Source organism: Dromiciops gliroides, chromosome 1, assembly GCF_019393635.1.
Source record: "Dromiciops gliroides isolate mDroGli1 chromosome 1, mDroGli1.pri, whole genome shotgun sequence".
NCBI classification, from domain to species: Eukaryota; Metazoa; Chordata; class Mammalia; order Microbiotheria; family Microbiotheriidae; genus Dromiciops; species Dromiciops gliroides.
The window spans coordinates 670,457,278-670,485,184 of NC_057861.1; the positions used below are offsets into that span (position 1 = coordinate 670,457,278).

General features: G+C 46.0%; 1 protein-coding gene across 1 annotated transcript in view; it reads left to right on the plus strand.

Moving 5' to 3' along the window:
* The first annotated feature begins 551 nt into the window (after positions 1–551).
* The window catches only part of WNT3A (Wnt family member 3A), a 98,168-nt gene continuing 70,812 nt past the window's right edge, over positions 552–27,907 (plus strand). The window contains exon 1 of the mRNA XM_043979464.1: positions 552–622. Coding sequence (XP_043835399.1) covers positions 552–622 — 71 coding nt within the window. The remainder of the gene's footprint in view (positions 623–27,907) is intronic.

The following is a 27,907-nucleotide window of genomic DNA, read 5'->3' on the forward strand; positions in this document are numbered from 1 at the left end:
TTTCCCTGTGGCGATCAGTGCTGATTGGAGCCTTCAAAGAGAGCTCCTGCTACCTTTTTTGTTTTTGTTGTTTTTTTTTCCTCCTTCTTCTTAAATATTTGCCTCTCCGGCTCTTCACTGTCTTGGCTGGGGCGCAAGGAGCCCCCCCCCCTTACTTTCTCTCTCTTTCTCCCTCTCTCTCACACTTGCTCTCTCCTTCTCCACCCCCCCCTCCCCGCCCGCTCCCCAAGGCGCCCGGGGAAAGCGAGTTGGCTCCCTCTTACCTGCTCTAGTCTCTCTCCTACGAGAGTTTAGCTTGGGGAGGGGGGGGGGGAGAGGCGGGGAGAGGAGCCGATCGCACACCTCGCTGCCAGGAGGGGGACGCACAGGAGCCAGGAGGGGGCTCCAGGGGAGGGGGGAGGGGGGCGCCTCTCCTCTTTTCCCCCTCTTTCTCTTCTTTTTAACTTTTCCCCGTGTCTGGGGTGAGAGGTCCTGAGGAACCTCGAATTTTTGTCTTTAAAAAAATCTAATTGGGGGGAGGGCTTGTTGCTGTTTTTCCTGCTCCTGTGGCGATGGCCCCGTTTGGATATTTCTTTTTTCTCTGCGGGCTGAAGCAGGCGTTGGGCAGCTACCCGATCTGGTGGTGAGTGTGGCTTCCCCAATTTTACCTCTTCCCTTCTCTCCCCTCTCTTCCCCCCCCCTCCCCGAACACATGCCCCAGACGCGCTCCCGAGTTTCGCCCCTGTGTAAGCATTTACCGGTGCCGGATCCCCTTGAGGTCCGAAGCTAGGCTTGCGGGAGGAGGGGAGGGAATATCTGTATCTTTATTCTGCACACGCACACACACACACACACCCCTCCGCCAGGTCTCCCCACTTTGAAATTGCAGCGAGGGAGTGAAAGTCGAGTTGGACTCAATGCTTGTTTCTTTTGGTTGCTTCCTTTGACCTGTGTGCGTCGGTACCGCGACACCCTCTCCCCCCTAACCCCCAATCCACACCACTGACCCGGGTGGGACAAGGTAGTGAAGGGAGCTTCCGGGGGCTTTGATCTACTCGAGCCAGAGCCTGCTGCCGAATTAAAGAGCTAATGATCCCAGTTGACACCGGCGCTTCAAGGTGATTTCGCCCGTCTTACGAGAGAGGAAAAGCAGGGGAGGAGAGAGAAGGGAGAAGATGGACGAGACGGACAGTCGAGGCTGGAGAAAGTAGAAGAGAAGATGAGGAAAAAGGAGAAACAGAAGAGGGAGGGAGGGGACCCGACAGAAAAGAGAGAAGAAGAAAGGAGAAGAAAGGGAGATAGGAATAGAAAGAGGAAGAAGGGAGAGATGAAATGATGGAGGAGAGGGAAAAGGCATATGAGAAGATAAAAGACCTTGAAGGAATAGGTTTCTCTTCATACTGTTATGTATAACTATAGAAAGACATTACATACACAAACTTTAAAAAAAAAAGTTGGTAAGACAAGACCGAACACTTCAGAGGAGAAAAGTTACGTAAAAAGAAGAAGAAAAAGAAACCAGGAAAGGGGACCAGAGCAGGACCGAGACTTGTGCAATCTCTCTCGGCCCATCTCTTGCCTGTCTCTCCCCGCGCCAAGGGCCGGAGATTGAATTGTTAAACCTCCCGCTCCAGCGAACTTGCGGGTTCATAGTCTGCACGGCAGGCGCAGCTCCTTCTCCCCAGGTGCCTAGTCCGCGGTGCCAATGAAGGGGGTCATTTGGCAGCCTGAGATCGAGCCCTTTGGTCGTGAGAGGAGGTAGTTATAAAGATTCCGAAGCGAGCGAGTTGGGGGAAAAGAGAAGGGGGTCACATGGGACTCTCAGTCTTGGGAGGGGGTAGGAGGTGGAGTGGGCGACCAGCATTTTCCTGCTCTCCAGTAACTCCTCTAGACCCCCCCAAAAAAATTAAGTGAAGTTAAATCGAAACCCTCTAAGAGTTAAAGTCGAAAAAGAGAAGACTGTTCCTTCGAAGTTTCTCTTCCCTAGAACCCTCCCCCTGCGGGCACATAAGGCAGAAAAAGGTGGTGATTTATTAAAGGGGGTGGGGGCTCGAAGTTACTGATGTTGGCCCGAATCTAATCTAACCCCGTCGGAAGCCCAAGTTAAAACCCCAACTGCCCTGGGCGCCTATCCGGCGCTATTGACTTACAACTGAGGCTAGAGAGGGCCGGACTCCCGAGGAGTTTTCACTTGCAAAAAGTCGGGGGGGGGGGGGGGAAGCGACAGGGAGTGGGGTGGTGGGAATAAGGGGAGTATTGAGATCGAGGGTAAAGTCTCCTGATCTCCTGATTCCCCTTCTCCGACCTGCCTTTGCCTAAGAATAAGCATAATTATGCGGGGGGGGGGCGGGGGGGGGCGGAGAGCGAAGGCTGAGAGAGAAGAGAGACAGCCCAAGTACATTTAATCCGATAATAATTTTTCTTTCTTTCTGGTTTTTTTTTCCCCCTAAGATGGTTCACGGGAGGGGGTGGGGCGAAGCGGGGTGGGGTGGGGGGAGGAGTGATATAGTTGTTATGGGTGACTCGGGTTCCGTCTGCTCCCTCTGACCTGTCAGGCGGTAGCAAGGTCCCGAAATCAGGCAGGGGACTGGTGGGGGGTGGGGGGAAATGAAAGTGACGAATGGGACCAGATACTGGGCGGGGAGGGGTGGGGGTGGGAGAGTCAGGACTTGAGGGAGGGGATGAAAGTGACGAATGGGACTAGATATTGGGAGGGGGAGGGATGAGGGTCAGGACCAGAGGGAAAGTGACGAGGGGACTAGAAACTCTGGCAGGAGCGGCGGAGGGCCGCAGGCACTATCTGGAGTCGAGCTGGGGAAAATTTGGGAGAAGTTCTCCTAGACGTAAACGAAAGTTAAAGGGAAGTGAGGGAGGGTTCCCCATTCTGGGAGGCTGGGGCTGGGTGTTCAAGGAAAGAGTCTGTTGATTTCCTTTAAGAAAAAAAAAATCACTCCTTCGGAAGTCCTTGTGCCTCCGGGAGACTTAGAGGTGGAGGGAGAATGTGTGAGTCCTAGTGAGTGTTTGTTGGGAATGGCGGGGAGGAGATTTCAGCGCACCCTGAGAATTAAGCGCCCAGGGTTGGGAGGGTCGTGAACGCTGTGGGGAGGGGGGCTGCCCCTCTTAAGGAGGCTAGGACTGATTTCGTTCTCGGCTCCTTGGGGCGCAGTCCTCTTGTATTTTAGACGCATGGGAGCAGCCCCGGCTAAGAACTTGCTGGGTTTGGGAAGAATTTGATTTAGAGGGGAAAGAAGGGCTCTGCCCTGGAAGAGACCCTTCTCTGACAAGGAGACCGTGTCCGGGCGATCAGGAGCAGGGCGAGGAAGCGCGGGGTGCACCGCCGCCACCGCCGCCACCGCCGCCCGGGGAGCGGTGACGCTGGAACGGCTAGTAAGTACGGTAATGCACCGCTGAGCTGCGCGATGCTAATTCGCCGTAATTGCACAACGCGGACGCGCACGACACGGGCATACGCACTACACTGCAGACAAACTGCTGAACACCCCCCCCTCCCCCGCCCCGACACACACACACACACACACACACACACAGCCTGAAAACCTCCCTCCACCTTGGGGCATAAACACACACATAGGGAACATACACAGAGAATGCGCAACACACACACATACACACACACACACACACACACACACACACACACACACACACACCCCTTCCAACACGTGGAACCAGCCCAGAGCGCGCACTGTCACATGCACAGACACACAGTGACCCGAACATACACACAGACCCCCACACAAACATGCACAGACATACGTGCAGAGACACGCAGGCCCGGGGCTCTGCAGCACCTGTGGCTTCAGTCGGCCTGGGCGCTTGTTCTCCCACCCCAGGAATGTGATGGTGCGCAGGGTGTGGAAGTGTGTGTGGCTCCCGGATTAGAACCCCAGTTAGAGGCCAACCGGACAGAGCCCCGAACCTGAGCAGGTGTCGCGGGTCTCACTGCGCCCGGGAGGAGGGAGCGGAGCCAGAATTAAATGCTGGGGCGGGGGCGGGGGGGGGCGTGTTGTGAGGTGTCTATGTGTAGGAATCTGCGTGTGTTCGGGAATCTAATTGGCCTGCACTGAGGAAAGCAAAAGCAGTGGAGTCGGGGTCATTGGCGGGGTGGGGGGTGGGGGCGGGACGGGGAGCACTGGACACCTGCAAAGGGGGGGGGGGAGGCGGGGAGGTGTGCCGCCGATGTTTGTTACTTGGAGCCAGATCCCTGCTCCATAGCCCTAATTAGAAACCCCGGGGCAGCCGCATTCCTGGGGCTAGAAGGAAGCACGTTCCGCCCCCAAACTACTGATATAAATATCCCTCCTGTCACTGGGGAGCCTGGTCCCAACCCCCCACCCCGGTCCCCGGCCTGGCCTCCCCAAGTACACCTCCTCCTCCTCTTCCTTCCTTGGGCAGACATTTGCCTTTGAAATAGTTTTCTCCTGGACAGCCCGGGACTGGGTTGCTGCGAACAGGATCTGTCTGCCTGGGACTCCCGGGCCTCCTTTCGCCACCACAGCCTCCCTCCTCTCCTTTCTATTTTGTTTAGTTTTCCTTCCGAGATAGCTCTAGGCACCCTGGCTCGCAGGGGGTCCCCCTGCCTCATCACTCCAACCCGAGATGTCTGGCAAGTCTAAGGGCCAATGTCAGTCTGCTCTTCTGAGGAATCTTGGAGCTCACTTTGGGATTTCGGAGGTTTTAGAGTTAGGGTAGAGATTATGGTGACCAGCCCCCACATTTGACAGATAAGGAAACTGAGGCCCAGATCATAGCTAGATTAGCTCCCAGGTCCTCTGATGCCAAAGAGGGTGGTCTTGCCACTACCTCACTACCCCAAGATCCGGTCTCCCATAGCCAACATCATCCTCCCATTTTCTTTCCCTCCCCACCCCAACTCCAGCAGTATGGTATAGTGGAAAAACAACAAACATTTATTAAATACCTTACTGTGTATCAGGCACTGGGGATAGGAACTGGATTTGTTATTTTATTGGTGTGAGGAACTTCTGGTGAGCAAATTCCCTCTACTAATATAGGTCAGCATATTCTCTGCAATTGAGTGATGAAGGGATGCATAGAGCATGGATAGGTCAAGTCACTTGCCCGGGATCTTAAAGACACTATGAATGGGACTTGAATCCAGGGCAACTGGCTTTCTATCCATTAAACCTCTATGGAGATACGAAGACAAGCCAAAAGATATTTCCTGATCTCATATAGTTTATGTTCTGCTGGGGAGAGATAACATGTACAAAGAAAATCAAATATAAAATATAAAAAGTAGTTAAAGAATTCTGAATTTGGAGAGGGGAGACCAGGATTCAAAGGTACCTCACATACAAACTCAGCCATACTTCTGATCCTCAGTTTCTTAATCTGTAAAAACTAGGAATAATCGTATTTACATTTAATTATTTCCTTCCTGAGACAGGTCAGTTCAAATCTTCCTCCTTTGGACCTCATATAGTATTTTGTATTATATAGCTCTAAGCATTCACCATGTAATATGATGTATTATAATTATCAGTGCTTGTATCTAATCCTCCCCCTCACCCCCCACTGTGAAGCCCTCTCATCACAGAATTTTCTCCAAATTTTTCTAAATCTTCCCCAGCACCTACCACAAGGCTATGTATGTACACAATAGACACTTAATAAGCACTTGGTAATACAATGATCCAAGACAATCCCAAAGGACTAATGATGAAGCAAACTATCTGTATGACTCCAGAGAAAGAACTGATATTGATTGAACACAGCATGCTATTTTTCACTTTTTCTTCATTTTTTTATTTGAGTTTCCTTGTACCAAATGACTAATGTTGAAATGTTTTATATAATTGCATGTTTATAACCTATATCTGATTGCTTACCATCTCAGGGAGGGAGAAGGAGAGGGAGGGAGGAGGGATAGAATTAAAATTAAAATGTTTAAAAATTGAAAAAAGAAAAATAAATACTTGCTATATGTTGAAGGGAAAAGGCAGGGGTGGGGGTAGGTGTGTGGGTTTGGGGGGAGAGTTTGGCCAGCTTTGAAGTGATTTAGAAAATATTAACTACTATTATTAGAGGAGAATTTTCCCACATTCACTGGAAGACTCTTAAAGGAACTGAATTAGATGGTCTTTGATTTCCCTTCTAGTCTAGAATTTCCATTCTTGTCCCTTTCTACAATGCCCACATGACTTAGAGCTTCCCAATCCCATGCTCTAAAGTTGGGTCAGGAGATAATCTCTGGATGGATGAGCCTGATCCATGTCCTTCTTTACATTTCCTGAGCTAAATAGATACTATAGTCCCCCAGGAAAGAAATTAAGGACAGGCAGGGAACCTAAGGGGGGGTAGGGAAGAGGAGGGAAGGTGTCTTCCTTCCCTCAGCTATGCTCTTCTTTTCCCTCCCTCTCTTTATTTTTATTTTTATTTTATTTATTTTTTTTTTGGTGAGGCAATTAGGGTTAAGTGACTTGCCCAGGGTCACAGAGCTAGTAAGTGTTAAGTTTCTGAGGCTGGATTTGAACTCAGATCCTCCTAAATCCAGGGCTGGTGCTCTATCAACTTCTCTACCTAGCTGCCCCTCCTCCCTCTATTTAAGTGTAGACTGTCAATTGTAAGGATTGGAATGATGCCACCTGCTGGAGACTTACTGTAGAAGAGCTCCGCCCATGAGGTGAAGGTCTTTGAGGGCAAGACCATGCGTCTTTTCTTTGGTGTCAGGAAGTGACATTTGCTTGTGGGAGGAAGAAGAGGGAGCCTGGCGCTCTGACTCTCGGGCTCTTTCCTGTGGACTCTGGCGGAAAGCGGAGCTAGAAATGCGCTCTCCCTTTAATAGATAAGTGAATTTAGGCCTTTCTCTCTCTCTTTACCAAATTCTTATTCTCCTTAATAAATGCTTAAAAGTCTAACTCTTGCTAAAGCTTATAATTTGTCGGCGACCGCTCCTTAGATATTTTAGACAGACTAGCTAGAATTTTAGTCCTTAACACGACCATATCATATGATCAAAAACTCAAAGCTGGCTGACCCCAGAGAAGGCCCAGGTATTTCCACAAAACAGCTAGAATTGACATGACGCCCAAGATTTGGACTTGGATTTGGATTCAGAAGACCTGGATTCACAATCTGGGCTTTGTGGTTTGTTATCTGGTCGGCCTTGGGCAAGTTGTTTTACCTCTCTGGGACTCAGTTTTCTCGTCTGTGAGAAAGATGTTTGAAGGGGATTGGATTAGATTTTCTCCAAAATTCCTTCTAGTTCTAAATTCTATGATTTAGAAGGGACTAAAGAGTTCATCTAGCCTAGTTCATCATGTTTTACGGATGAGGAAACTGAGGCCAAGAGAGATGAAGTGACTTACCTAAGGTCACACAAATAGTAAGAGCATCCTCACCTTAGTGTGAGATTTACACCTGGGTTTTCTGACTTCACTGGAAGGGCTATTGTTTCTAACCTCTTCGATTTTCACCCCTCTTTTTACCCCTACTTTTTTTATTCTCTGCCTTCCTAATTATTCTTTTGTTTCATGCTTTCTGCAACCCCCCCCCCAAAAAAAATTATGACACCTCTGAGCCATCACTTCCTCTCAAAATGCTCTCCCAAACAGTGGAAAGAACTGATAGCTGGGACATTGTGGTAACAACCATTGCATATAAAAGTGAAACTGACCAGGGAACCTCCTCACCTGAGAAACAAAACAAGGAAACAGCCCAAATCAGGGGCAATTAGGCTTTTGAAGTTGGTTAGTCTGGGGGGGGGGGTGCTGAGAGGGAGGTGTTGGCAACACACTGAGGAACTTTGAAAAACTGCCCCATCCCCCAGAACCTGATCTGGGCTTTCCAGGAACAAAGCTGGGAAAGTTGTATTCCCTCCAGCAGAGTCCTTGGTCCAGGGCAGCCTTGGGATCCTGGGAAGAACTCTCTGCATTTGGAATCATAAGACCTAGGTTCAAATTCTTGATCCAACACCCATGGGCAAGTCAAGTCAATTATCAGAACCTCCCCATTCTTCATCAGTAAAATGCGGATAATAATGCTTCTACCTGGAAGGAATTCTGGGAGGAAACTCTTCTAGAAGTGGGAGATAGATTATCTGGCTCCAGAGCTTGGACAGGGCAAAGAAGGAGAGGCAACAAGAATTAGAAAGACCCAGGACCTAGAGGAAGTTAGCAAAAAGCTAACTGAATTGCCACATCACAAAATCAACACTCACTGTAATAAACATGAGAAATGAGAAGAACTGAGCAGAGAATCCTAGACCCCACAGCATCTATAAGTCATTCAGTCTCTGCCTCAGAGACCATTAAAAATATGAGAACTGAGGGGGTGCAGTGGATAAAGCACCAGCCCTGGATTCAGGAGGACCTGAGTTCAAATCCGGCCTCAGACACTTGACACTTACTAGCTGTGTGACCCTGGGCAAGTCACTTAACCCCCATTGCCCAGCAAAAAAAAAAAAAAGAGAGAGAGAGAGAGAGAGAACTGAAAGGACCCCGAATACATAGAATGTTAGAGCTGGAAGGGACCTTAGAACAGAGGATATCAGAGCTGGGGGAAGACTTACAACCTAAAATGTTACAGCTAAAAAGTAAAAATAACAAGTTAGATCTAGAAAAGACCATAGAAACCATTTAATCTGCAGGTGAGCAAATTGAGGCTCAGAGACAGTGGCTTAACCAAGTCAAACAGCCAGTATTAGCAACACACCTGGGATTCAAACCCAGGGTTTCTGACTTGGAAACCAACATTTTCCATTATCCCAAGAGGCCTTCTAGAATAGTACAAGCTTGTCCGGGCTTCCTCTTAATTTTCTCTGGCCACCCTCCAGTTTCTCATCACTCCTGTAAACGGCAGTGACCCAAGTAGGCATAGCCCTCTAATGAAGGTATGAGTAACAAGGTATACTGGCCCTTACATGTCACACACCTTCAAAGCCATCCGAATGTCCTGCTTGCTCTCTGCATAGCTGTGGTTTCATGGCTGGTGTTTGGATCATAGATTTTGAGTCGAAACGGATCATAGAAGTCATTGAGTCGAATCCCCTCATTTTACAGATGAAGAAACCTGAGGTTTCTTCAGGAAAGGTTAAGTGACATCCCTGGTCATATGGGGAGTAATTAAGGGAGTCTGGATATGCACCCAGATGCTCATGGGATAAATGTTCAGAATTCAGATTAGAGTTAGTCCTGCCTCTCCCACTTACTGGGTCAAGTTACAAACCCTCTCCAGATCCCAAAGGTGAATAACAAGACTTGCCCTGACTACTCTTATAGAGTAAAAAAAAAAAAAAAAACCATAAAAAAGCAAAATTGAACCCATGGCATTTGTGCCACCATTGGCATAGTGTCATGGAGTCACAGAATATTCAAACTGAAAGGCAGTTTAAGAGACCAACTCACCCAGTTCCTTCCTATTCCAGATGACCAAACCATTGACCAGGTCCTTTGAATTCCTTTTCTGAACCCCGCCCCGCCTTTAATCCAGGACTTTAAGACATTGCTTGTGTCACACACCCTTCTGGCAATCTACTGAAGCCTAATATCATTGTGATCTGTTGCCCACATTTATAACTGAAGAAAATACTCAATTCCAGTTAGAAACTAGTAAAAATCGACATGTATTTCCCCCCCTATTCAAATAAACAGAACTTTTGAAATCTGTGCACCACAAGTTCAGAATTGTGGCTTGAATGTTCCATCTCCTCTCTTTTTTTCTGCTGGTACACAGCCTCATATGACCACATGGGCTATTGCAGTAGAATCCTGCCAGACCTTCCTATCTCTACTGTGTTCTCTACCATTGCAGCTTCCTCACACTGCCAGAATAATCTTTTTTTCATATTGATCTGCCCCTATTGCTTAAAAAAAAAGTTAATTCAACCAAATTCAATCCAACAATTATTGAATAAATGCTCAGCATATACTATGTATACTGTGGGAATAGAAAGGCAAAAGTGAAAGTTCCCTACCCTCAAGCAACTTTGTTCTACTCGGGGAGGGGGAGAATTCGCTGTGGACACGTGGAAGTAAATACAAAGTACAGAGAAAGTAATACAAAGTAATTTCAAGAGGGAAAGAGTTCTAAAAACTAAGGAAACTAGGAAAGGCTTCACATAGGAGGTGACACCCAAACTGTGCTTTGGAAGAGAGCTAGGAGGAGAAAGGACACTCCACACATGGAGGACCCCAGAGATGGAATGTGATGTGGGCCAGGAACTGTTAGCGGGGCAGTTTGAGTGGGATGGAGAATGTGGAGAGGGAATAATATCAAATCACTTAACAGGTGAATGAATAGGAGACTTACTAGACAATTTTAAACACCAGGCTGAGGAGTCTGTATGTTAAAGCTTATAGGCAATGGAGGGCCTTTAAAGGTTTTTAAGTGGGGAAAGTGATGCGATCAGAGCCGTGTTTTAGAAATGCAATTTTGTCAGCAGTGTGGAGGATGGAATGGAGAAGGGAAGCATGGAGAACAATAGGAAGCTACTAAAGTAGTCTTGGTGATCGGGTTCTGAATTGGGATAGAGGTTATATAAGTAGAAACTAAGGGATGCCTGGAGGTAGAATCTACAGAGGTACCTAGAAGGATAGTGCCCCCCAGCCAATTAAAACAGAATTGTGGAGAAGCCATGGGCTTGGGGGAAAATGGGAGTTCCATATTGAAGACTAATCTTGAACAGTTCCTTTTTGCCTACCAAGAGCAAGCCCTCCCCCACCACCACCACCCTACCTTTCCAATCTTATCTTTCTCCTCTCTAGACATTGTAGGATCCAACCAGATTGTACCATTGTAGGCTGGAGGAGTCGGGGAAGGCTCCCGGAAGAAGATGAGGCTCAATCTGGGACATGAAGGATAGATAGGTAGAGAAAGTTGAGGAGGACATCCCAGGTGGGGAACATGAGGAATTAACAACTGAATTCAACAAGCATTTATAAAGTGCCTACTGGGGCAGCCAGGTGGCACAGTGGATAGAGCACTGGCCCTGGAGTCAGGAGGACCTGAGTTCAAATCTGGCCTCAGACATTTAACACTTACTAGCTATGTGACCCTGGGCAAGTCACTTAACCCCAATTGCCTCTCTCTCTCTCTCTCTCACACACACACACACACACACAAAACCCAAAGTGCCTACTATGTATTGGGTATTATGCTAGGGGGTTCCAGTTACAAATATGAAAACAAAACAATCCCTGACCTCAAAGAACTTACATTCTATCAGAATAATTATATATGTGTGTGTGTGTGTGTATGCGTATATGTATGTATATACAAGTACTATATATACATATTTATGTGATAAATGCAAACTAATTGTTTGAGCACTGGGAGTCAGAAAAGGCTTCTTTTGGACAGTGGCCATTCGACTGTGCCCTGAAGGGAGGTGAGGTTTCCAGGAGACAGTGGTAAGGAGAAATCAAATTCCATGCATGAGGAGTAGGCAGCCAGTGCAAAGGCATGGAGATGGGAGATGATGGGAGAGAGATGGGAGATGGAATGTTGTATTTAGGAAACAACCAGTAGGCCAGTTTGGCTGGAATGTAGAATGCCTGGGGGGGGGGGGGGGGAGGAGTCGTGTTTAAGCTTCCTGAAAAGAGAGACGGGAACAAGATTGTGAAAGGCTTGAAACACCAGAGAAGTTAGGGGTTGATCTTAGAAGCTATAGGAAACCAATGAAGCTTCATGAGCAAGAGCCGTGCCTTAGCAATATCAGTCTGTGTGGAGGATGGATTGGAGAGGGAAGCTCGGAGCCATAGCCAGAAATTTTTATATCTAGGACAAGTTGGGGGCTGGAAAGAGAGGGCATGTCAGTTGGGACTCCACCATCTAAAGGAGGAAATGCATTTCAGAATGGCTTGAGTTTTTTAAGTTGCTTAAGGGAGAGAAAATATCCTGGTTCCAGGCTACCACCGGAGGATTGGTTGGGAAGGGGAGGAAGATGCCATCATTTAAAACGGCCACTCTAGGGAAGAGAACTGGTGGGGGGAGAGCTTGGTACTTTCACTATCAGTACCCTCTAAATCTCTTGCCCTGGGGCAAAACCCCGTGACTCCACCCTAGTTAAAACCCTGGAGGAGACTCTTGATGAAGGGACACCAATCAAGAGGATAGTGCAATAGTCCTAGTAAGCGATAAAGAGGGCTTGAATTAGGAAAAAGTGTGGAAATGTAGGAAAAGTGGAATGAAAGGAATGAATGCATGAAGAGACCAGAAATCGTGTCATCTGAAGATCAGCTGAAGGAACCGGGGGGGTATTTAGACTTAGAAGGTAAATATCTGCTATCTACAAATATCTGAAGGGATCTCATAAGCAGTTGTTGTTCAGTCATGTCCAACTCTTCGTGACCCCACTTGGGCTTTTCTTGGCAAAGATACTGGGGTGATTTACCATTTCCTTCTCTAGCTCATTTTACAGATGAGAAAACTGAAGCAAATAGGGTGAAGTGACATATCCAGGGTCGCACATGACTAGTTAATGTCTGAGGCCAGATTTGAATTCAGGAAGACACCTCTTCCTGACTGCAACCCAGCATTCTCTCTCCACTGTGCCGCCTAGCTGCCCGTCTTAGAGAACAGGGATCAGAGTTGTTCGATGTGGCTAAAGAAGGAAGAACTAGGACTACTGAGTGGACCAGGGAAGGGAAGGGAGAGGGGGAATCAGTACTAGTTACATGAATTCAATTGCCAACCTTTGGAGATGTGCAGAAGTGCAAGGGGCTGTCTCATTAGGTAGTGAACTTCTTGTCACTGAAGGTGTTCATACTCCAATGGTATGAATTAAATACAACACTGGACTAGTTGATCTAAGGTTCCTTTCAACCTTAAAAAAATGTTTTGAATGAAGTAATTCTCAACTATTATTTGTTCCTTCAGCTTAATTAGAATGTCCTCCCTCATCTCCACTTCACATTATCAGCTCAAATTCCCATTTGGAGCTTTAAAATGATGGAGTTAAATGAGACCTCAGGGAATCAACTTATCTGATCCCTTTGTTTTATTGAGAAGATATGGAGACTCAAAGAGGGAAACTGACTCATCCAAAGTCTGTTCTCAAAGAGGACCATGACAGATGGCATGACTTACAACGAATTGGATTTAAGTGAGGAAGGGCTGTGCAAGGTCACTAACCTTACTCTCTCCTCCAGAGCCATCCAGGTTCAGGGGCCAGATATACATTAGGATGACTGGGGATGGCCCCAGATATTTGAGGCAATCAAGGTTAAGTGACTTGTCCAGGGTCATACAGCTAGTAAGTGCTAAGTTTCTGAGGTCGTATTTAAACTCACATCTTCCTGACGTCATGGCCAATGCCCTCTCTATCCACCATATCACCTAGCTGCCCTACAGTGAATTAATAGCAGAGCTGGGATTGATATTGAATCATTTTCTTTCTAGTCCCGTGTTCTTTCCCTTACAACATGGCTGCCTACTTCCTGACCACCCCAAACCACACATATCCCTCCCTCTTCTGGACCTCACTCTAACTTGGCACTTATTACTGACTGGTACTGTTAGTAGTCTTTTCCTATTTTGAGTCTTGCCTCCTTTATTAGATTCCCAACTTCTTCAAGGCAGGCTTCAAGTCTCATACATCTTTGTATCTCTCACAGGGCCTTGCAATTCAATTCATCAGACACTTTTGAAGAGCCTATTATGTCCAAGGCACTCTGAGGCTACAAAGACAAAACAAGGTAGAGATTCTGCTCCACCCTCAGGGAGTTTACAGTCAAAAGGAGGAAAAGACAAAAATGCATGCATGAACACACATACACATATACACATACACACACTCATGCACACATTATAAAAACAAGTGGTTATGATGTCCAAAGGGGTAAGAAGAGAGAAATTACTTTTGGCAGAAGATACAAGGTCACAGAGGTAGAATTAGACCAGAAAATAGTAGGTAATCTGATTTGACTAGGAAGTAGAGTATAAAAAGGAATGATATTCTTGAAGACTAGAAAGACAGTCTGGAACTGGATTATAGAGGTCCTTACATGCTAAGCTAGGGGGTTCGTTTTATCTTATAGGCAATGTGGGATCACACTGGGCTTTGAGCCTGAGAGAGATATAATTAGAACAGTACTTTAGAAAGATAACATGGACACCATAGGTTGGAGAGATTGGAGAGGAGAGATATTCCAGAGGCAGGAAGACTAATTAGGAGACTATGACAGTAATCCAGCTGGTATAATAAGGGATGTAGCTAAAATGGTGGCACTGAGAATAGAAAAGAAGAGATACATGGAAAGAGAGAAGGGCCTGGTAACTCTAAGACAGGGCTTCTTAAACTGGGGACCACAAACTAAGATTTCAGGGGATCCATGAACTTGGATAATTGTATTTCAATAGAACTGATTTGCTTTGTAATCCTACATATTTTATTTTATATTTTTAAAAAACATTCTGAGAAAAGGTCCATGGCCCTCACCACATAGACTACCAAAAGGATCTATGGCATAGAGAAAGTTAAGAAGCCCTGCTTTTGTGACCCTCTCCAGAAACTTTAAGGAGGGGACTCTTCTTAAGGGACTGGAAGTCCATGCTGTGGGCACTTACTATCTGAATACTACTGGGAGTGAAGCTTTAGCCTCCAATTCACAAACAGGAAGAAACATAGGACTACAAGCCTTAGTTCTCTTGAACTTAATTCAAGCAGAAGGGAAAACCATCAGCATCAAATCTGTAGTAAACTCCAACTGACTCCTCAAACTATATTTTCCCCTTGTTAATATGAATGTATGGATCACCTGGATTTGATAGAGGTGCTTTATTATCCAAAAGTATTTTTTTATGAAATCCTGGATTAATAGGAGTAAAATGTCCTTCAACTGAACTTCAAATGGATGCTTGCACGTAGCAAGTAGGGTCTACTTGCTACAGCCAGATTAGTCTCTACTCTCCCCCACCACAAATCATGGACATTCCTGCCTCTGGTCCTTGACTCATGCCATTTACATGACCCATCCTTTCCAAAGAATGTTCCTTTTTCAAAGTATAATTGATTTAGGTAAGGCAATTTAGTACAAGCCCATCATTTTACATATAAAGAAACAGATCCAAAGCAGGGAAATGCTTTCCTCAAAGTCACCTGGATAGTAAGTGAAAGAGCAAGGATTTGAACCCAGGACCTATGACTATAAATCCAGTCTTCTATCTAGTTGCTCCTTTTCAAGGTCCAGTTCAAGTGACAGACTCTTCAGAGCTTGGGAAGGACCTTAGAGGTCATTGAATTCAAATTCCTCTCTCTATCTTGCTCTCCCATAATACAGGAATCCCTTCTAACATATACTTGGGTCACTCAGCCAGCCTCTGCTGAAAATACTTCAAGTGATGGAGAACTCGTAGCCTAACAGGGGAGTCTATTTCATTGCTGGACAGCTCTCAATCTTAGAAAGTTTTTTGTTCTAACGCCTGCAATCTTCCTCTGGTTAATTTTACACTCCTTTGAGCCTAGTACTGCCACCTGGGACTAAAGACAATAGTGTAATCTCTGTTTCACAGGATAGCCCTTGAAATACTTGAAAACAGTAATAATGCCCTTTGTCCCCTTGGTCTTCTCTTCTTCAGACTAAATATCCCCAATTTCTTCAGTCTGGTCTTTAGTCCCTTCCTCACCCTCATTATCTTCCTCTGAAAGTGTTACAAGGTTGTTGATACTCTTCCTAGAATGATGTGCTCAGAAACGAACAAACTTCCGAACTTCTGATTTCCTTTATCCTGAGCACTGTTCTGCTGATATCCTCTAAAATTGTGTTTGTTTTTAGTGTTCTTATTTTTATTTTTTTGTTTTTGTGGGGCAATGAGGCTTAAGTGACTTGCCCAATGTCACACAGCTAGTAAGTGACTAGTGTCTGAGACCAGATTTGAACTCAGGACCTCCTGAATCCAGGGCCGGTGCTTTATCCACTGCGCCACCTAGCTGCCCCAAATTTGGGGGGTGGGTGGGGCAGTGAGGGTTAAGTGACTTCCCAGGGTCACACAGCTAGTAAATATCAAGTGTCTGAAGCTGGATTTGAGCTCAGGTCCTCCTGAATCCAGGGCCAGTGCTTTATCCACTGCACCACCTAGCTGCCCCTGTTTTTAGTATTTTTAAAAACAATTGTGTCAACATGACTAATGTAGAAATATGTTTAACATGATCATACATATATAACCTGTATCAGATTGCTTTCTCTCTTGGGGAGAGTAGAGGGAGAAAAAATTGGAACTCAGAATCTTACAAAACTGAATGTTGAAAACTACAAATAAATACTATTGCTTATTTTTTAAAAAATAATCTTGATGAAGAGAAAAAAAAGACTGTGTCAGACTTGTTTTGGTCATGATGTCTAGTCAACTAAGGCCCCCACATCTTCTTCACATGAACTGCTATTGTCAGATTTCCTCTTGTCCTAAAATGGATTTTAAAATTTAATATTTATCTCTGCTAAGTTAAATTATGTGAGATCTGACAATCACAAAGAACACTGGGGGAAATGGAATGTTTAGTGCTATGGTAAAATAGACTTAAAGGGAACATGGCAGCTGTTTTCAGATATCTGAAGGACTGTCATGTGGGGAGATGGATTAAACTAATTCTTTGTGATTCCAGAGGGCAGAACTAGAACCAAAAGGTAGAAGTCAGTCAGTCAACCAATAAATATTTAAGAAGTGCTTGCTATGTACCAGACACTAAGCTAAGAACCAGGGATACAAAAAGAGGCAAAAGTCAGTTCCTACCCTCAAGGAGTCTCCAGTCTAATGAGAGAAACAACATACAAATATGCTACATTCAGGATAAATAGGGAATAATTAAGAGAGGGAAGGCACTAGAATTGAGAGATTAGGAAGACTTCCTTTGCAAGATAGGATTTTAGTTGAAACCTAAAGGAAGTCAGAGAAGCCAGTAGTTGGAGAGGAAGAGGAAGAGCATTTCTGTCATGGGGTACAGCCAGAGAAAAATGCCCAGAACCCAGAGATGAAGTGTCTTGTTCAGGGAGGCAGATTCAACTCAATAAGTACTCGGGCTTCTAACAGTGGGATGGGAAGCCTAAGTAATGGGTAGTAAGTTTCCTGTTTCTGAAAGTATCCTAGCAGAGACTTTGAATCTCTTAGAGTTATTATAGAAAGGATTCATGGATTTAGGGGGAGCTTGAACTAGATCTCCATTCTGTGGTTACTCTGGTTTGGAAAAGGAAGTTTCAGCAGCCATCCCCAACTACCATTACCTGCTGAACATAACATTTTATATTTATGGTCTTGCTTTAAATTTAACATAGTTCGGCTAAGAGAACCAGTAGACAGAGGAAAAAGGATGTGAAGTCAGGAAGATCTGACTGAGTTTGAATCCTGCTCAGACACTTACTTAGCTGTGTGAGCCTGGGCAAATCATTAAACCACTCTGTGCCTTGGTTTCTTCATCTGTAAAATGAGGCTAATAAAAAAGCACATATCTCTCAGGATTGTTGTAAGAATAAAGTGAGTTAAAACAAAAAACAAACAAACAAAGGGGGCAGCTAGGTGGCGCAGTGGATAAAGCACCAGCCCTGGATTCAGGAGGACCTGAGTTCAAATCTGACCTCAGACACTTGACACTTATTAGCTGTGTGACTCTGGACAAGTCACTTAACCCTCATTGCCCCTCAAAAAAAAAAAAACACCAAGAATAAAGTGAGTTAACATATGCGAAGTGCTTTGCAAACCTTAAAGCACCATATAAATACTGACTATTATTAGTATGATCATTCATTTCCTCAGGTTGCATTTCAAGCTTGTTTCATTCAACATATATACGATGAGTCCTCTGTGCTAGGAGATGTGAGGAATACAAAAGATATTTAAGACATGGTTCCTGTCCTCCAGGAACTTATAGCCCAGTTGTGGAAACACACACACACACACACACACACACACACACACACACACACACACAAATAACAGTATAAGTGATTCATAGACTTCATAATGTCATGGAGTTTAAAACCAGAAGATTCCTCTGGTCCTGTTCACAGTGGATAGAGGGAAAAGCTGGCCAATATTTCTTGGTTATTGGTTTTCTAGCTTAATAACCCATACATTCCCCCAACTGGCTCATGGAAAGAGCAGTGTATTGAGATTCAGGTTTAAATACTGTCCCTGTCATTTGGCAAGGGGCAAAACACTTGACCTCTCTGGGCCTCAGTTTCCCCATCTGTAAAAGGAAGGAGCTGCATTAGATGGCTTCTAAGTACCCTTCCAGCTCTAAATCTATGAGCCTTGTTCATTGTTTTCTACTAGCCATCATTGAACTAATGAGAGTTGATGTCCCTACCCTCCAAGGAATCTGCAGTATGATAGGGGAGGAGCCAGGAAATAGGACCTCACCCTTGAGGAACCTCTTCAGTTAAGAGGAAACAGAGGTCTGCCTTGCTCTGAGTCTTGGGAAATGACTTGCCCAAGGTCACACAGTGAGTTAGAGGCAGAGCTGGTACCAGTCAGAATAGCCCAGTGGCTCCTTCTACTACATTGTAAAGCTACAGGACATATACGTGGGAGGGGAGGGGGCAAACTCTTAACATTTCCCAAATAACAAAGAAAAGACAATAGCGCCAACTGTTTTCATAAGTGCTAAGAAGGGAGAAATGAAAGGAGAAATTATTAACCAGGTTAGATGAACCAATTTATTGTTGTTGTTGTTACTGTTGTTGTTGAGTCGTTTCAGTCGTGTCTCACTTTCCATGACCCCATTTGGCATTTTCTTGGCAAAGATACCGGAGTGGTTTGCCATTTCCTGCCTCTCCTATCATCACATGCTAGATGAATACATGGTAGGTGATAATAGGAGAGATGGTATTGTATAGAGGGTAAAGAGTGGGCCTCAGGGGCAGCTAGGTGGCGCAGTGCATAGAGCACCAGCCCTGGATTCAGGAGGACCTGAGTTCAAATCTGGCCTCAGACACTTAACACTTACTAGCTGTGTGACCCTGGGCAAGTCACTTAACCCCAATTGCCTCACAAAAGGGGAAAAAAAAAAAAGCAAATGTTTAAAAAAAAAAAGAGTGGGTCTCAAAGCCAGAAAGACCCAGATTCAAGCTCTGCCTCTCACACATACTGGCTGGATGACCCTGGACAAGCCATTTAACCTCTCGCTGTGTACCAGGCAATTCTCTAGGATTTCAAAGAATTGGTGGAAGTAGTCTTCTCACCTAAGAATTCTTTGACCCAGTGAAATCGCAGGTAGAGCCCCTCTGTGATCATTATAAGAATGACGGCATAGTTCTCTAATGGTTTAAGGTTAACAAGCGCTTTCCTTGCAGCAACCCTGTGAGGTAGCTAGTATAAATATCATTATCCTTATTTTACGATGAGGAAACTGAGCCTCAGAGATAAAATGACCTCTAGTAAATGGCATCTGGATAGAGCACCAGGCCTGGAGTCAGAAAGACTCATGTTCCTGAGTTCAAATCTGGCCTCAGACACTTACTGGCTGTGTGACCCCGGGCAAGTCACTAACCTTGTTTGCCACAGTTCTTCATCTGTAAAATGAACCAGAGAAGGAAATGGCAAATCACCCTAGTATCTTTGCCAAGAAAACCCCAAATGGGCTCACAAAGAGTCGGGCATGACTAAAACAACAACAACCACCAAAAAAAAAAAGGCAGAGAAAAGATTTGACGGCAGCTCAGCTATGGTCAGCTCCTAGGTCAAGGCTTTTTCTACTTAGCCAAGGTTTCCCAGCATAGAATAAATACACTCCCATGGGGGTGTAAAAAGTTTATCAGGGGCAGCTAGGTGGCACAGTAGATGGAGTACCGGCCCTTGATTCAGGAAGACCTAAGTTCAAATCCGGCCTCAGACACTTAACACTCACTAGCTGTGTGACCCTGGGCAAGTCACTTAACCCCAATAGCCTCACCAAAAAAAAAAAAAAGTTTATCAAAAAGCTGCAGAGAATGTTTGATAAATCACTATTTTATCCTATGGAAATACTCCAACTTGAGATAAATCTCTTTATTTTAATTCTTAGGTACATGTGCTTGATAAAGTCTAGAATTCATTTCCTTTCATATTGAATGGTTGGGGAAGAAGGTTTACTGAAAAGCCAAAGGAATACAGGGTGAAGATGTACCAAACTGTTTTGTCCAGAAGAAGGGATGGTCCTTGACTTTGGGGCCTGGGTTAGTGAGCAAAGGCTTTGTGGAAGGGGGATCATTTGAATAAGACCCTGAGGAATGAGTAGGTCTTGGAATGAGTAGGGATCATGGAAAGGAGGGGTTCTCGAAAGAAATGATGGTTCATAGCAGAAGTTCAATGATGGGATATTAAGGGGCATAACATGTTTGGAGGGGCAGGTGAATTGTCAATTGTGAAGTTTAAATACTAGGCAGGGGATTTTCAATTTGTTCTTTTAAGTCATGGAGAGTCATTGATGCATCGTGAGCTCAAAGGAGCTGGATACCTCCATTTAGCTTCAAGAGGGTGTCGAGTGGCTTGGGAAGCTCTGAGTTTAAGTTCTCATTCCACTAGGGTTGTCATCATTTGCTAGTAGAATTAGAGAAGTGAGTTGAAATTACAGCAGGAAGAATTTGGCAAGGGGCAGATCCAAGGTAATTCTTGGACCCTTTCCTATTGGTGCTATTTCAGAATCATGTGAGTCTTTTGAAATCACTGAGCCTAGGAGAGCTGGAGGAACCCCCAAGACCCTCCTCATGCTGATAATAAGCCTGCGGGGTATAAATATCATTATCTTTTTGTTACAAATGGGGAAGCTGACTCCTGTGGAGGTTATATATTTTGTCTAAGGTCACAAAGAATCACTTTTATCAGAATTGGGTGAAGTGGAGAAGAAAGAAGTGGGGTTCTTCTTGGAAGAAGGAAGCTAGCCTATTTCTACTCAGATATGGGGTTGGACTCAGTGACTTCCAAGGTGTCTTGCAAGTCTGTGGTTCTATACTTTGGGAGGTAGTAATACCTGTTAGGACCCTACGGTCAAGGCAACAGACAAGCCAGCTGGACCCCTTCCACCTTACAGATTGGGAGGAGAGGATGAGATACCACATAGTATTCAGTGGACTTGGGGAATCAGAGTACAGGAGAGCAAATGCAGGCTCTGCCACTAAACTATTTATCTGTCTGACCTTGGACAAGTCATTTCCTCTCTATAAAATGAGATGGCTGGACTAGATAAACTCTAAGGTCTCTCCCAGCCCTAAATGTATGATGCTGTGGTCCTCCACAGGAGGTCTTTTCCTCAGATGGTTTTAGGGTTGGAGGAGGGCAATGGGTGACCCAAACTTAGCACTTCCAAGTAGGGATAGACACCTTGGATCTTTCTTAACCCTAATCCTTCTGCTTCCTTCTCTTCCTCCTATTCTGCCCCTGGGCCCACAGGTCAACAACTGGCTGGCTACCCACAGTGGGCCGGGTGGGGGGGTAAGAGGCTGCCTCCACCAAAAGCCATTGCTTTTCTCCGACTTGTCTTTCTCTTTCCCTCCCTCCCCATCTCCTCCCTCCTCCCCTCCCTCTCTTCTTCCTCATCGTCCTGGGTGAAATCGCTGGAGGTGTAGTGCCTTCACATTCTTTACCAAGCGAAACGTGCCACCGATGGAAGCGGGTGAATGTGTGGCCCCGGGCAGAGCGCAGCGTCTCGGCCTGCCTGCTGGGACTTGCTAGAAGTATGTGTCAGTAATCCCAGCGGCAGGCCCTGGCTCGGGAGGAAGAGGCAAGGACTCTGGCTGAGGGAGAAGGAGAGAGAAGCTGAGGAAGGAAGGGGAACTCTGGCGGCTGGCCGCCAGTCCCTCTGGCCCAAACTCCAGGGGGCTCCAGGCCGATCACTAGCAGGGGCTGGTGGAATAGTACTGGATTTGGATTCGTACAACCCGGGCTTAAATCCCACCTTTGTCACGGACTTCCTGTGGAATCTTCAGGAAGTCTCTTAACCCTTGTGGGTCTCTGTTTCATAGGGTCACGAGACTTAAGGATGGAGGGCACTTTATGGATCATTTAGTCCAACCCTCTAATCTCGAAGAAGGGGAAACTGAGGCCCAGAGAGGGAAGGGATCACATAGGAAGTAAACAGCAGAGTTGTCATTTGTAAAAATAAGTATGTTGGACCGTATGTTCTCTAAGGTCCCTATAAAATTCTAAATTCTACAATCCCATGATCCTCTGGAGTTCCAGGACCTAGGTTTGAATGCCAGCCCTGTTGTTTACCACCTCTGTGGCTCTGACAAGGAAGTTCCTTTTTCTGGGCCTCAATGACCTAATTTGTAAAATGGGGGTAAGGAAGAAGAGTTAGGATGAGACAATCTCCAAGGTCCCTTGCTGCTTCAATGCAGCCCCCCCCCCACACACACACACACAAGAATGGAGGAGAAAGGGAGATTCCATGCCCCAAGATAGACGGTGGAAGACTGTCTGGGAGATTAAAGAAGACAGTAGAAACTCCAGGTGTTGTCATAATGATTTCAGCCCCAACGCTCTTTCCAGAGCCCAATATAGAGGCCCAGACAGAAAGCAAGTTGGAAGGCAGGGCAGGGAAGCGGCAGGAATGTTAGATCTGGAATCAGATTTGGGTGTGAATCCAAGCTAGGCTATCTGCTTCCTGTGTGACCTTAAACAGGTCACACCCACTCACAAACACAGACACTCTGCTTCCATTCTCCCCTTGAACAAGTCACTTCCTCTCTTTGTGCCTCAGTTTCCTTCTCTGTAAAATGAAGGGATTGGATTAGATGTCTCTAAAGTTCCTTTCAGCTCTGATTCCTGGAAATACCTACAGTAAAACCCTTGGTTCAAAATAACACTGACTTTTCTACCTGTGGCCCAACCACCAATGACCAGACCCACCAAATCAGTAGGATAGAGATACTCTATCCACAGTCCCTTTCTTACCTCAAAACACACCCAGTAGCACTTTGACCCCTTTATGATGTTCTTGCCATACAATATATGTGTACAAGTCACATCTCCCTATTCCACTGTGAACTTCCTTCAGGACCAGACCAGGACTATGGATTTTCTAATTGTCTGTCTCTTCCACTACTTTGATATAGGCCTTTGCATACAGTTGGTGCTTAATAGATGCGTGTTGACTTGAACCTTACCAAGCAGGTGTCTTCCCCAACAAAGAGCCCACAGAGCAGAGCTTTCCTTAAGGAGCAGCTGAGACAGTGTGAGAGCAATAGAGTTGGGCCTGGATCCTGGCTCTGTCTCTTATTAGCTGTGTGATCCTGGCCAAGTTATTTCAATTCTCTGGGCCTTGCTCTCCTCTTTAAAATAAGATGATTGGACATGATCTCTGAAATTTCTTCCAACTCTGACATTTCGGTGATTCTGTCTCTGATTTAGCTTGTCCATCCTTCCTATTGCTTATCTAGGCAAATTTAGGAAAATAAATAACCTTTTAGTATCTCCTCCTGTCCAATAACAGATGTTTGAAATGCTAGGCAGGGGATTTTCAATTTGTTCAATTAGGAAGACCTAAAATTTGTGCAGAAATTGGAGAGAGGGGGAGGAGAGGGGACTCAGAAAAAGGGGATGTCCTTTTTAGTCCTAGCTGCTGTCAAGTTAGTTAGAAACACAGGATGGAAAAGGACAGCAGTCACTATTAGGAACTCAGTCATGCCCCTGCTCTCTTCGGCCCCCCTACCCCATGTCTCCCCTCTGGCTGCTGTTTTTGACACCTCTTCCTGGCAGCAGTGTAAACAACCAGCCCCCAGTCCTGCTGTAGCCCAAGGTAAGGGAAGTCCAGTTGTCACTCAGGCCCAGGCCAACCGTTGACTGCTTGAGATAATGGTGTTGGACAGAGCTAGTCTGGCTGGGCAACCCCATCCCATTCCTGAAAAACCCTAACTTGCCCGCCTCTCCCCCTTTGGGTAACAACCAGGACCCCAGACCTATCTTCAATCACATTTATACAAGGCTTCAAAGTATTATCTCATTGGATTTCCACAACAAGCCTTTGAGGTAGGGAGCACAAGTATCTTTACCCCCATTTTACAGAAAAGGAAAATGAGACCTAAGGAAGGGAAGAGACTTGCCCAAGGTCATATGTCAGAGGCAGGAGGTTAATTTGAGTTTCCTGACACCATGCCCAACACACGCCCATCATTTCACAGGCCCTGTTGGCTACTGGTCTGACTGCCAAGGTATTCCATCAATGGCAAAGGAGGAAGAGAGAAAGGCAACATTATTACCATCACAGGTTCCTATCTTTTCTCTGCTGAGGCCTGGGAGACAAGATAGAAAAGAGAAGGGGGTGGGTAGAATTTGTAGTCTGGGGCTTGAGGCTAGGACCACTGTGGACCCGAGTGCCCTTTCTCTCAAACTACCTTGTATCTAACCATGCTACTTTTATTTTGAATTAATTCTGTCTATAACTATATAGGGTATCCCGAAAGTACAGCCTTGTTTTCTGTCCCTATTAAAATGTAAGCTCCTAGGGATTGTTTCATTCGTTTTTTTTGTAATCACAGTGCCCAGCAATGCATGGCTCATAGATACTCATTGATCAACTATTAAAGTAAGGGGGTAGGGCAAGTGTCGGGCACCATAGGCTGATGGGGAGGGGATGGTGCTGAGAGCTTCTGAGGGGTTGACTTTTTGCCATTTGACATCTAGGCCAAAGACATGTCTGGCTGGCTACGAATGACATTCTGGGCCTTTTTTTCCTTTTCAGAATTACCTTCACAAGCGTCTGACGGGTGCTAAAAGGAAAGTAGCAACCTAATGGGAGACAAGGGTGGAAGGACTAGGCCTATCTTAGGGCTGGAAAGGCCCTCAGAGGTCATCCAGTCCAACCTACCCCCCATTTTACATATGAGGAAACTGAGGCCTGGGAAGGTCATGCAGGTAGAAAGCATCGGAAGTGAGATTTGAACCTTCCACCTCTGAGGCCAGAGCCTCTTTCCATTGTCTTATTACTCTCAGAGCCTGGAAAATCCTTTAAAGGGCATCTAAGTAAGAACAGCAGGGATCCCTCCCCCAACACCCTCAGCATCCCTTAGGAGTGGCAGTGGTCACCAGCTTTCTGTTTGAAGACTTGCCATCAGGGAGGGGTGGCAGTAGCCTTAACTCATATTTCTGGGGTGCTTTCAGCTTTACAGAGTGCTTGCTTCCCAGAAACCCTGCAAGGTCAGAGATGCAAGGATTTCCACTTCCACTGCACAAATGAGAAGACCGAGTCTCAGAGGAGGCAGGGAATGATTTGTTTGAGGTCACTCTGCTAACAGAGCTGGCATCTGAACCTTATTTTCTGACTTCCAGGTCCCAAGCTCTTGGCACTGCACCAGACTGACTCTGAGTATGGAAGAAATTAGTGATTCCCCATATTCCCAAGACAGCCCATTCCATGTTCACCCCAAGAATGTACTGCTCCTCTATCCCACCATATGTAAAGGAAGGTGGGTGTACAGCTGGGCAAGGCCCCACCCAAGGTGATGGAACAGGCTTGGAGATGAGGTTGTTAAGACTGGTTCAGCCACATACTGACTTAGCTATGAGACCTTGAGCAAGTCACTTCCGTTCTCCACCTCAGCATCCTCCTAGGCAAAAGGAAGGGGTTGGATGAGGCCACAGGATCACTGATTTTGAGTGGGACTGGTCCAGTTGGCCCAACATTGTTGTTTTTTAGGATTCCTTCCAATTCTAAAAGACCCTTTGCTTCTGCGACTACAGAAGTTTGCCATTGCTGTTTGGTTGAGTTAGAATGCTGTTTGTTTTTTAATCAAATGTTGCTTGAAACAATCAGACCCAGGGATCTTTTTTGTTAGGCAATAGTTTATTTGTAGCCTACATATTTATTGTGTATGGGTGTGTCATATTCAGGGATTGGGGAAACTGCCCTACACCATTATCATACAGAAAGAGAAATGAGTTTGCTGTCAGAAGGCATAGGGTTAGGGATCCCACCTCTCCTGCTGCGAGTCCCTTCCCATTCCCTAAGCCTCAGTTCCCTCGTCTGTCAAATGAAGTTGGACTAGACACCCTCGGTGGTTTTTGTGCCCAAGCAGCTGGTCTGGTGGCCTCCCTTTGTGCCACTGTGGAGTGTGTGCTGAATTATAGTTAGATGACCTGAGTTTAAATCCCCAGTAGGCTACTTAACGCCTGTGGGATTTAGGCTGAATCACTTAATCCTTCCGGGTCTCCATTCTATCATCTGTAAAATGGAGCAATCGGGCTAGTTGTAAATTCAGGTCTAAATTTGTGCACCACTCCTTGACATGGGAATGTAGATTTAGAACTGGAAGGTGTCAGAGAGGTCATCCAATGCAAACCCTGTCATTTTACTGAGGCCCAAAGAAGTCTCAAGACTTGTCCAGTATTACATAGCTTGCCCTTTGGTGGTCCCACTCCCTTTAAGCATGAGCTGTTCCAGTCACTACCTGGCTGGGAGAGGGGTGGGTCCATGTCTGTTGTGGATGGTGAGAGGTATTCTATGGAGACACCAGTGGGTAGTATGTCCCCGTCTACATACACACACACACACACACACACACACACACACACACACACACAGATATCAGGGCACTGCCCAAACCAGGTCCCTCTCCCCATGATACTCTTGGGGGGGGGGCAGGGCAATGAGGGTTAAGTGACTTGCCCAGGGTCACACAGCTAGCAAGTGTCAAGTGTCTGAGCCCAGATTTGAACTCAGGTCCTCCTGAATCCAGGGCTGGTGCTTTATCCACTGCGCCACCTAGCTGCCCTTTACCATGATACTCTTTATGAAACACACCATCTCCCTCCCTCCTGATGGGACTGGCATAACCCTAAGGGCTCTAGAACAGGAAATCATCAGTCTGGTGGCTCTAGCTGAGCCGGGCTGGCATCATTCCCATAATCCTCCAGGACACTGGAATCCTCAATCTTAGTCTTTTCAGAGAACCCCCCAGTCTTCATTGTGCAATCCTTCCAGCCCCCAGTCTTTCCCCATGATCATAGGCATTGTTTTTCCCCAGAATCTTTTCTCCATCTTCTTCCCTGGCCTTCTCCCAGCATCCTCTGGGGCCCTCTGCCTAGAATCCCCAGTAATATCCTCCCCAGAATCTTCAGGGCCTCAGGTAATTGATCCTTCTTCCGACCCTTTCTCAACAAAATCTGAGCTTAGGTCCTACTCCCAGAATCCCTCAAGCTCTTTTGCAGCATCCCATGAGCCTCAAGAGTACATTCCTTCCACCAGAATCCTCCGAGTCCAAGAATCTTTTAGACCTAAGCTCCCATGTGTGTATAAAGTCTGATCACTTCCACCAAGAACAAGAGACTCCATGCCTCTCACGAACCTGGGAGTCAAGAGACCCGAGTTCAATTCCCAGCCCTGTTGGCTTTATGACCTCAGACAAATCATTCCCCTTCTGGTCATCACTTCCCTCCTCTAAAAAATTAGGGGGTTGGGCTAGAAGGTCTCTAAGATCCCTTTGAGCTCCGATGTGCTGAATCTACAAAACAAAGGGACCCAAAGAGAGCCATATACAGTAAAACAAAGTTTCATTTTTGGGGGAACAGAAGGATACCTGAAGGGAAAGTTGTTTATGATCATAGGACTTAGGACGAGAAGGATCCTCAGAAATCCTTCTGGGAACTAGGGATTGAGTGTAGTCTTAGTTTGACTTTCAGCATGTCATTTCATATATTGAGGCCTCAGTTTCTTCATCTGTGGAAAAGAGTGATGGGAGAGGGGAGTGTTGAACCATCTCTGTGGTCCCTTCCAGCCCTGATGCTCGATGGAGTCTTCTCTCCGCACCTTGCTGCTGCTGCTGCTGCTGCTGCTGCTGCTGCTGCTGCTGCTGCTTTTTTGATAAGGCAGTTGCGGTTAAGTGACTTGCCCAGGGTCACACAGCTAGTAAGTGTTAAGTGTCTGAGGCCTGATTTGTACTGAGGTACTCCTGAATCCAGGGCTAGTGCTCTATCCACCGTGGCACCTAGTTGCCCCCACCTTGCTTCTTTTCATGGTTTGTGGTCTTTGTGACACGCAGTG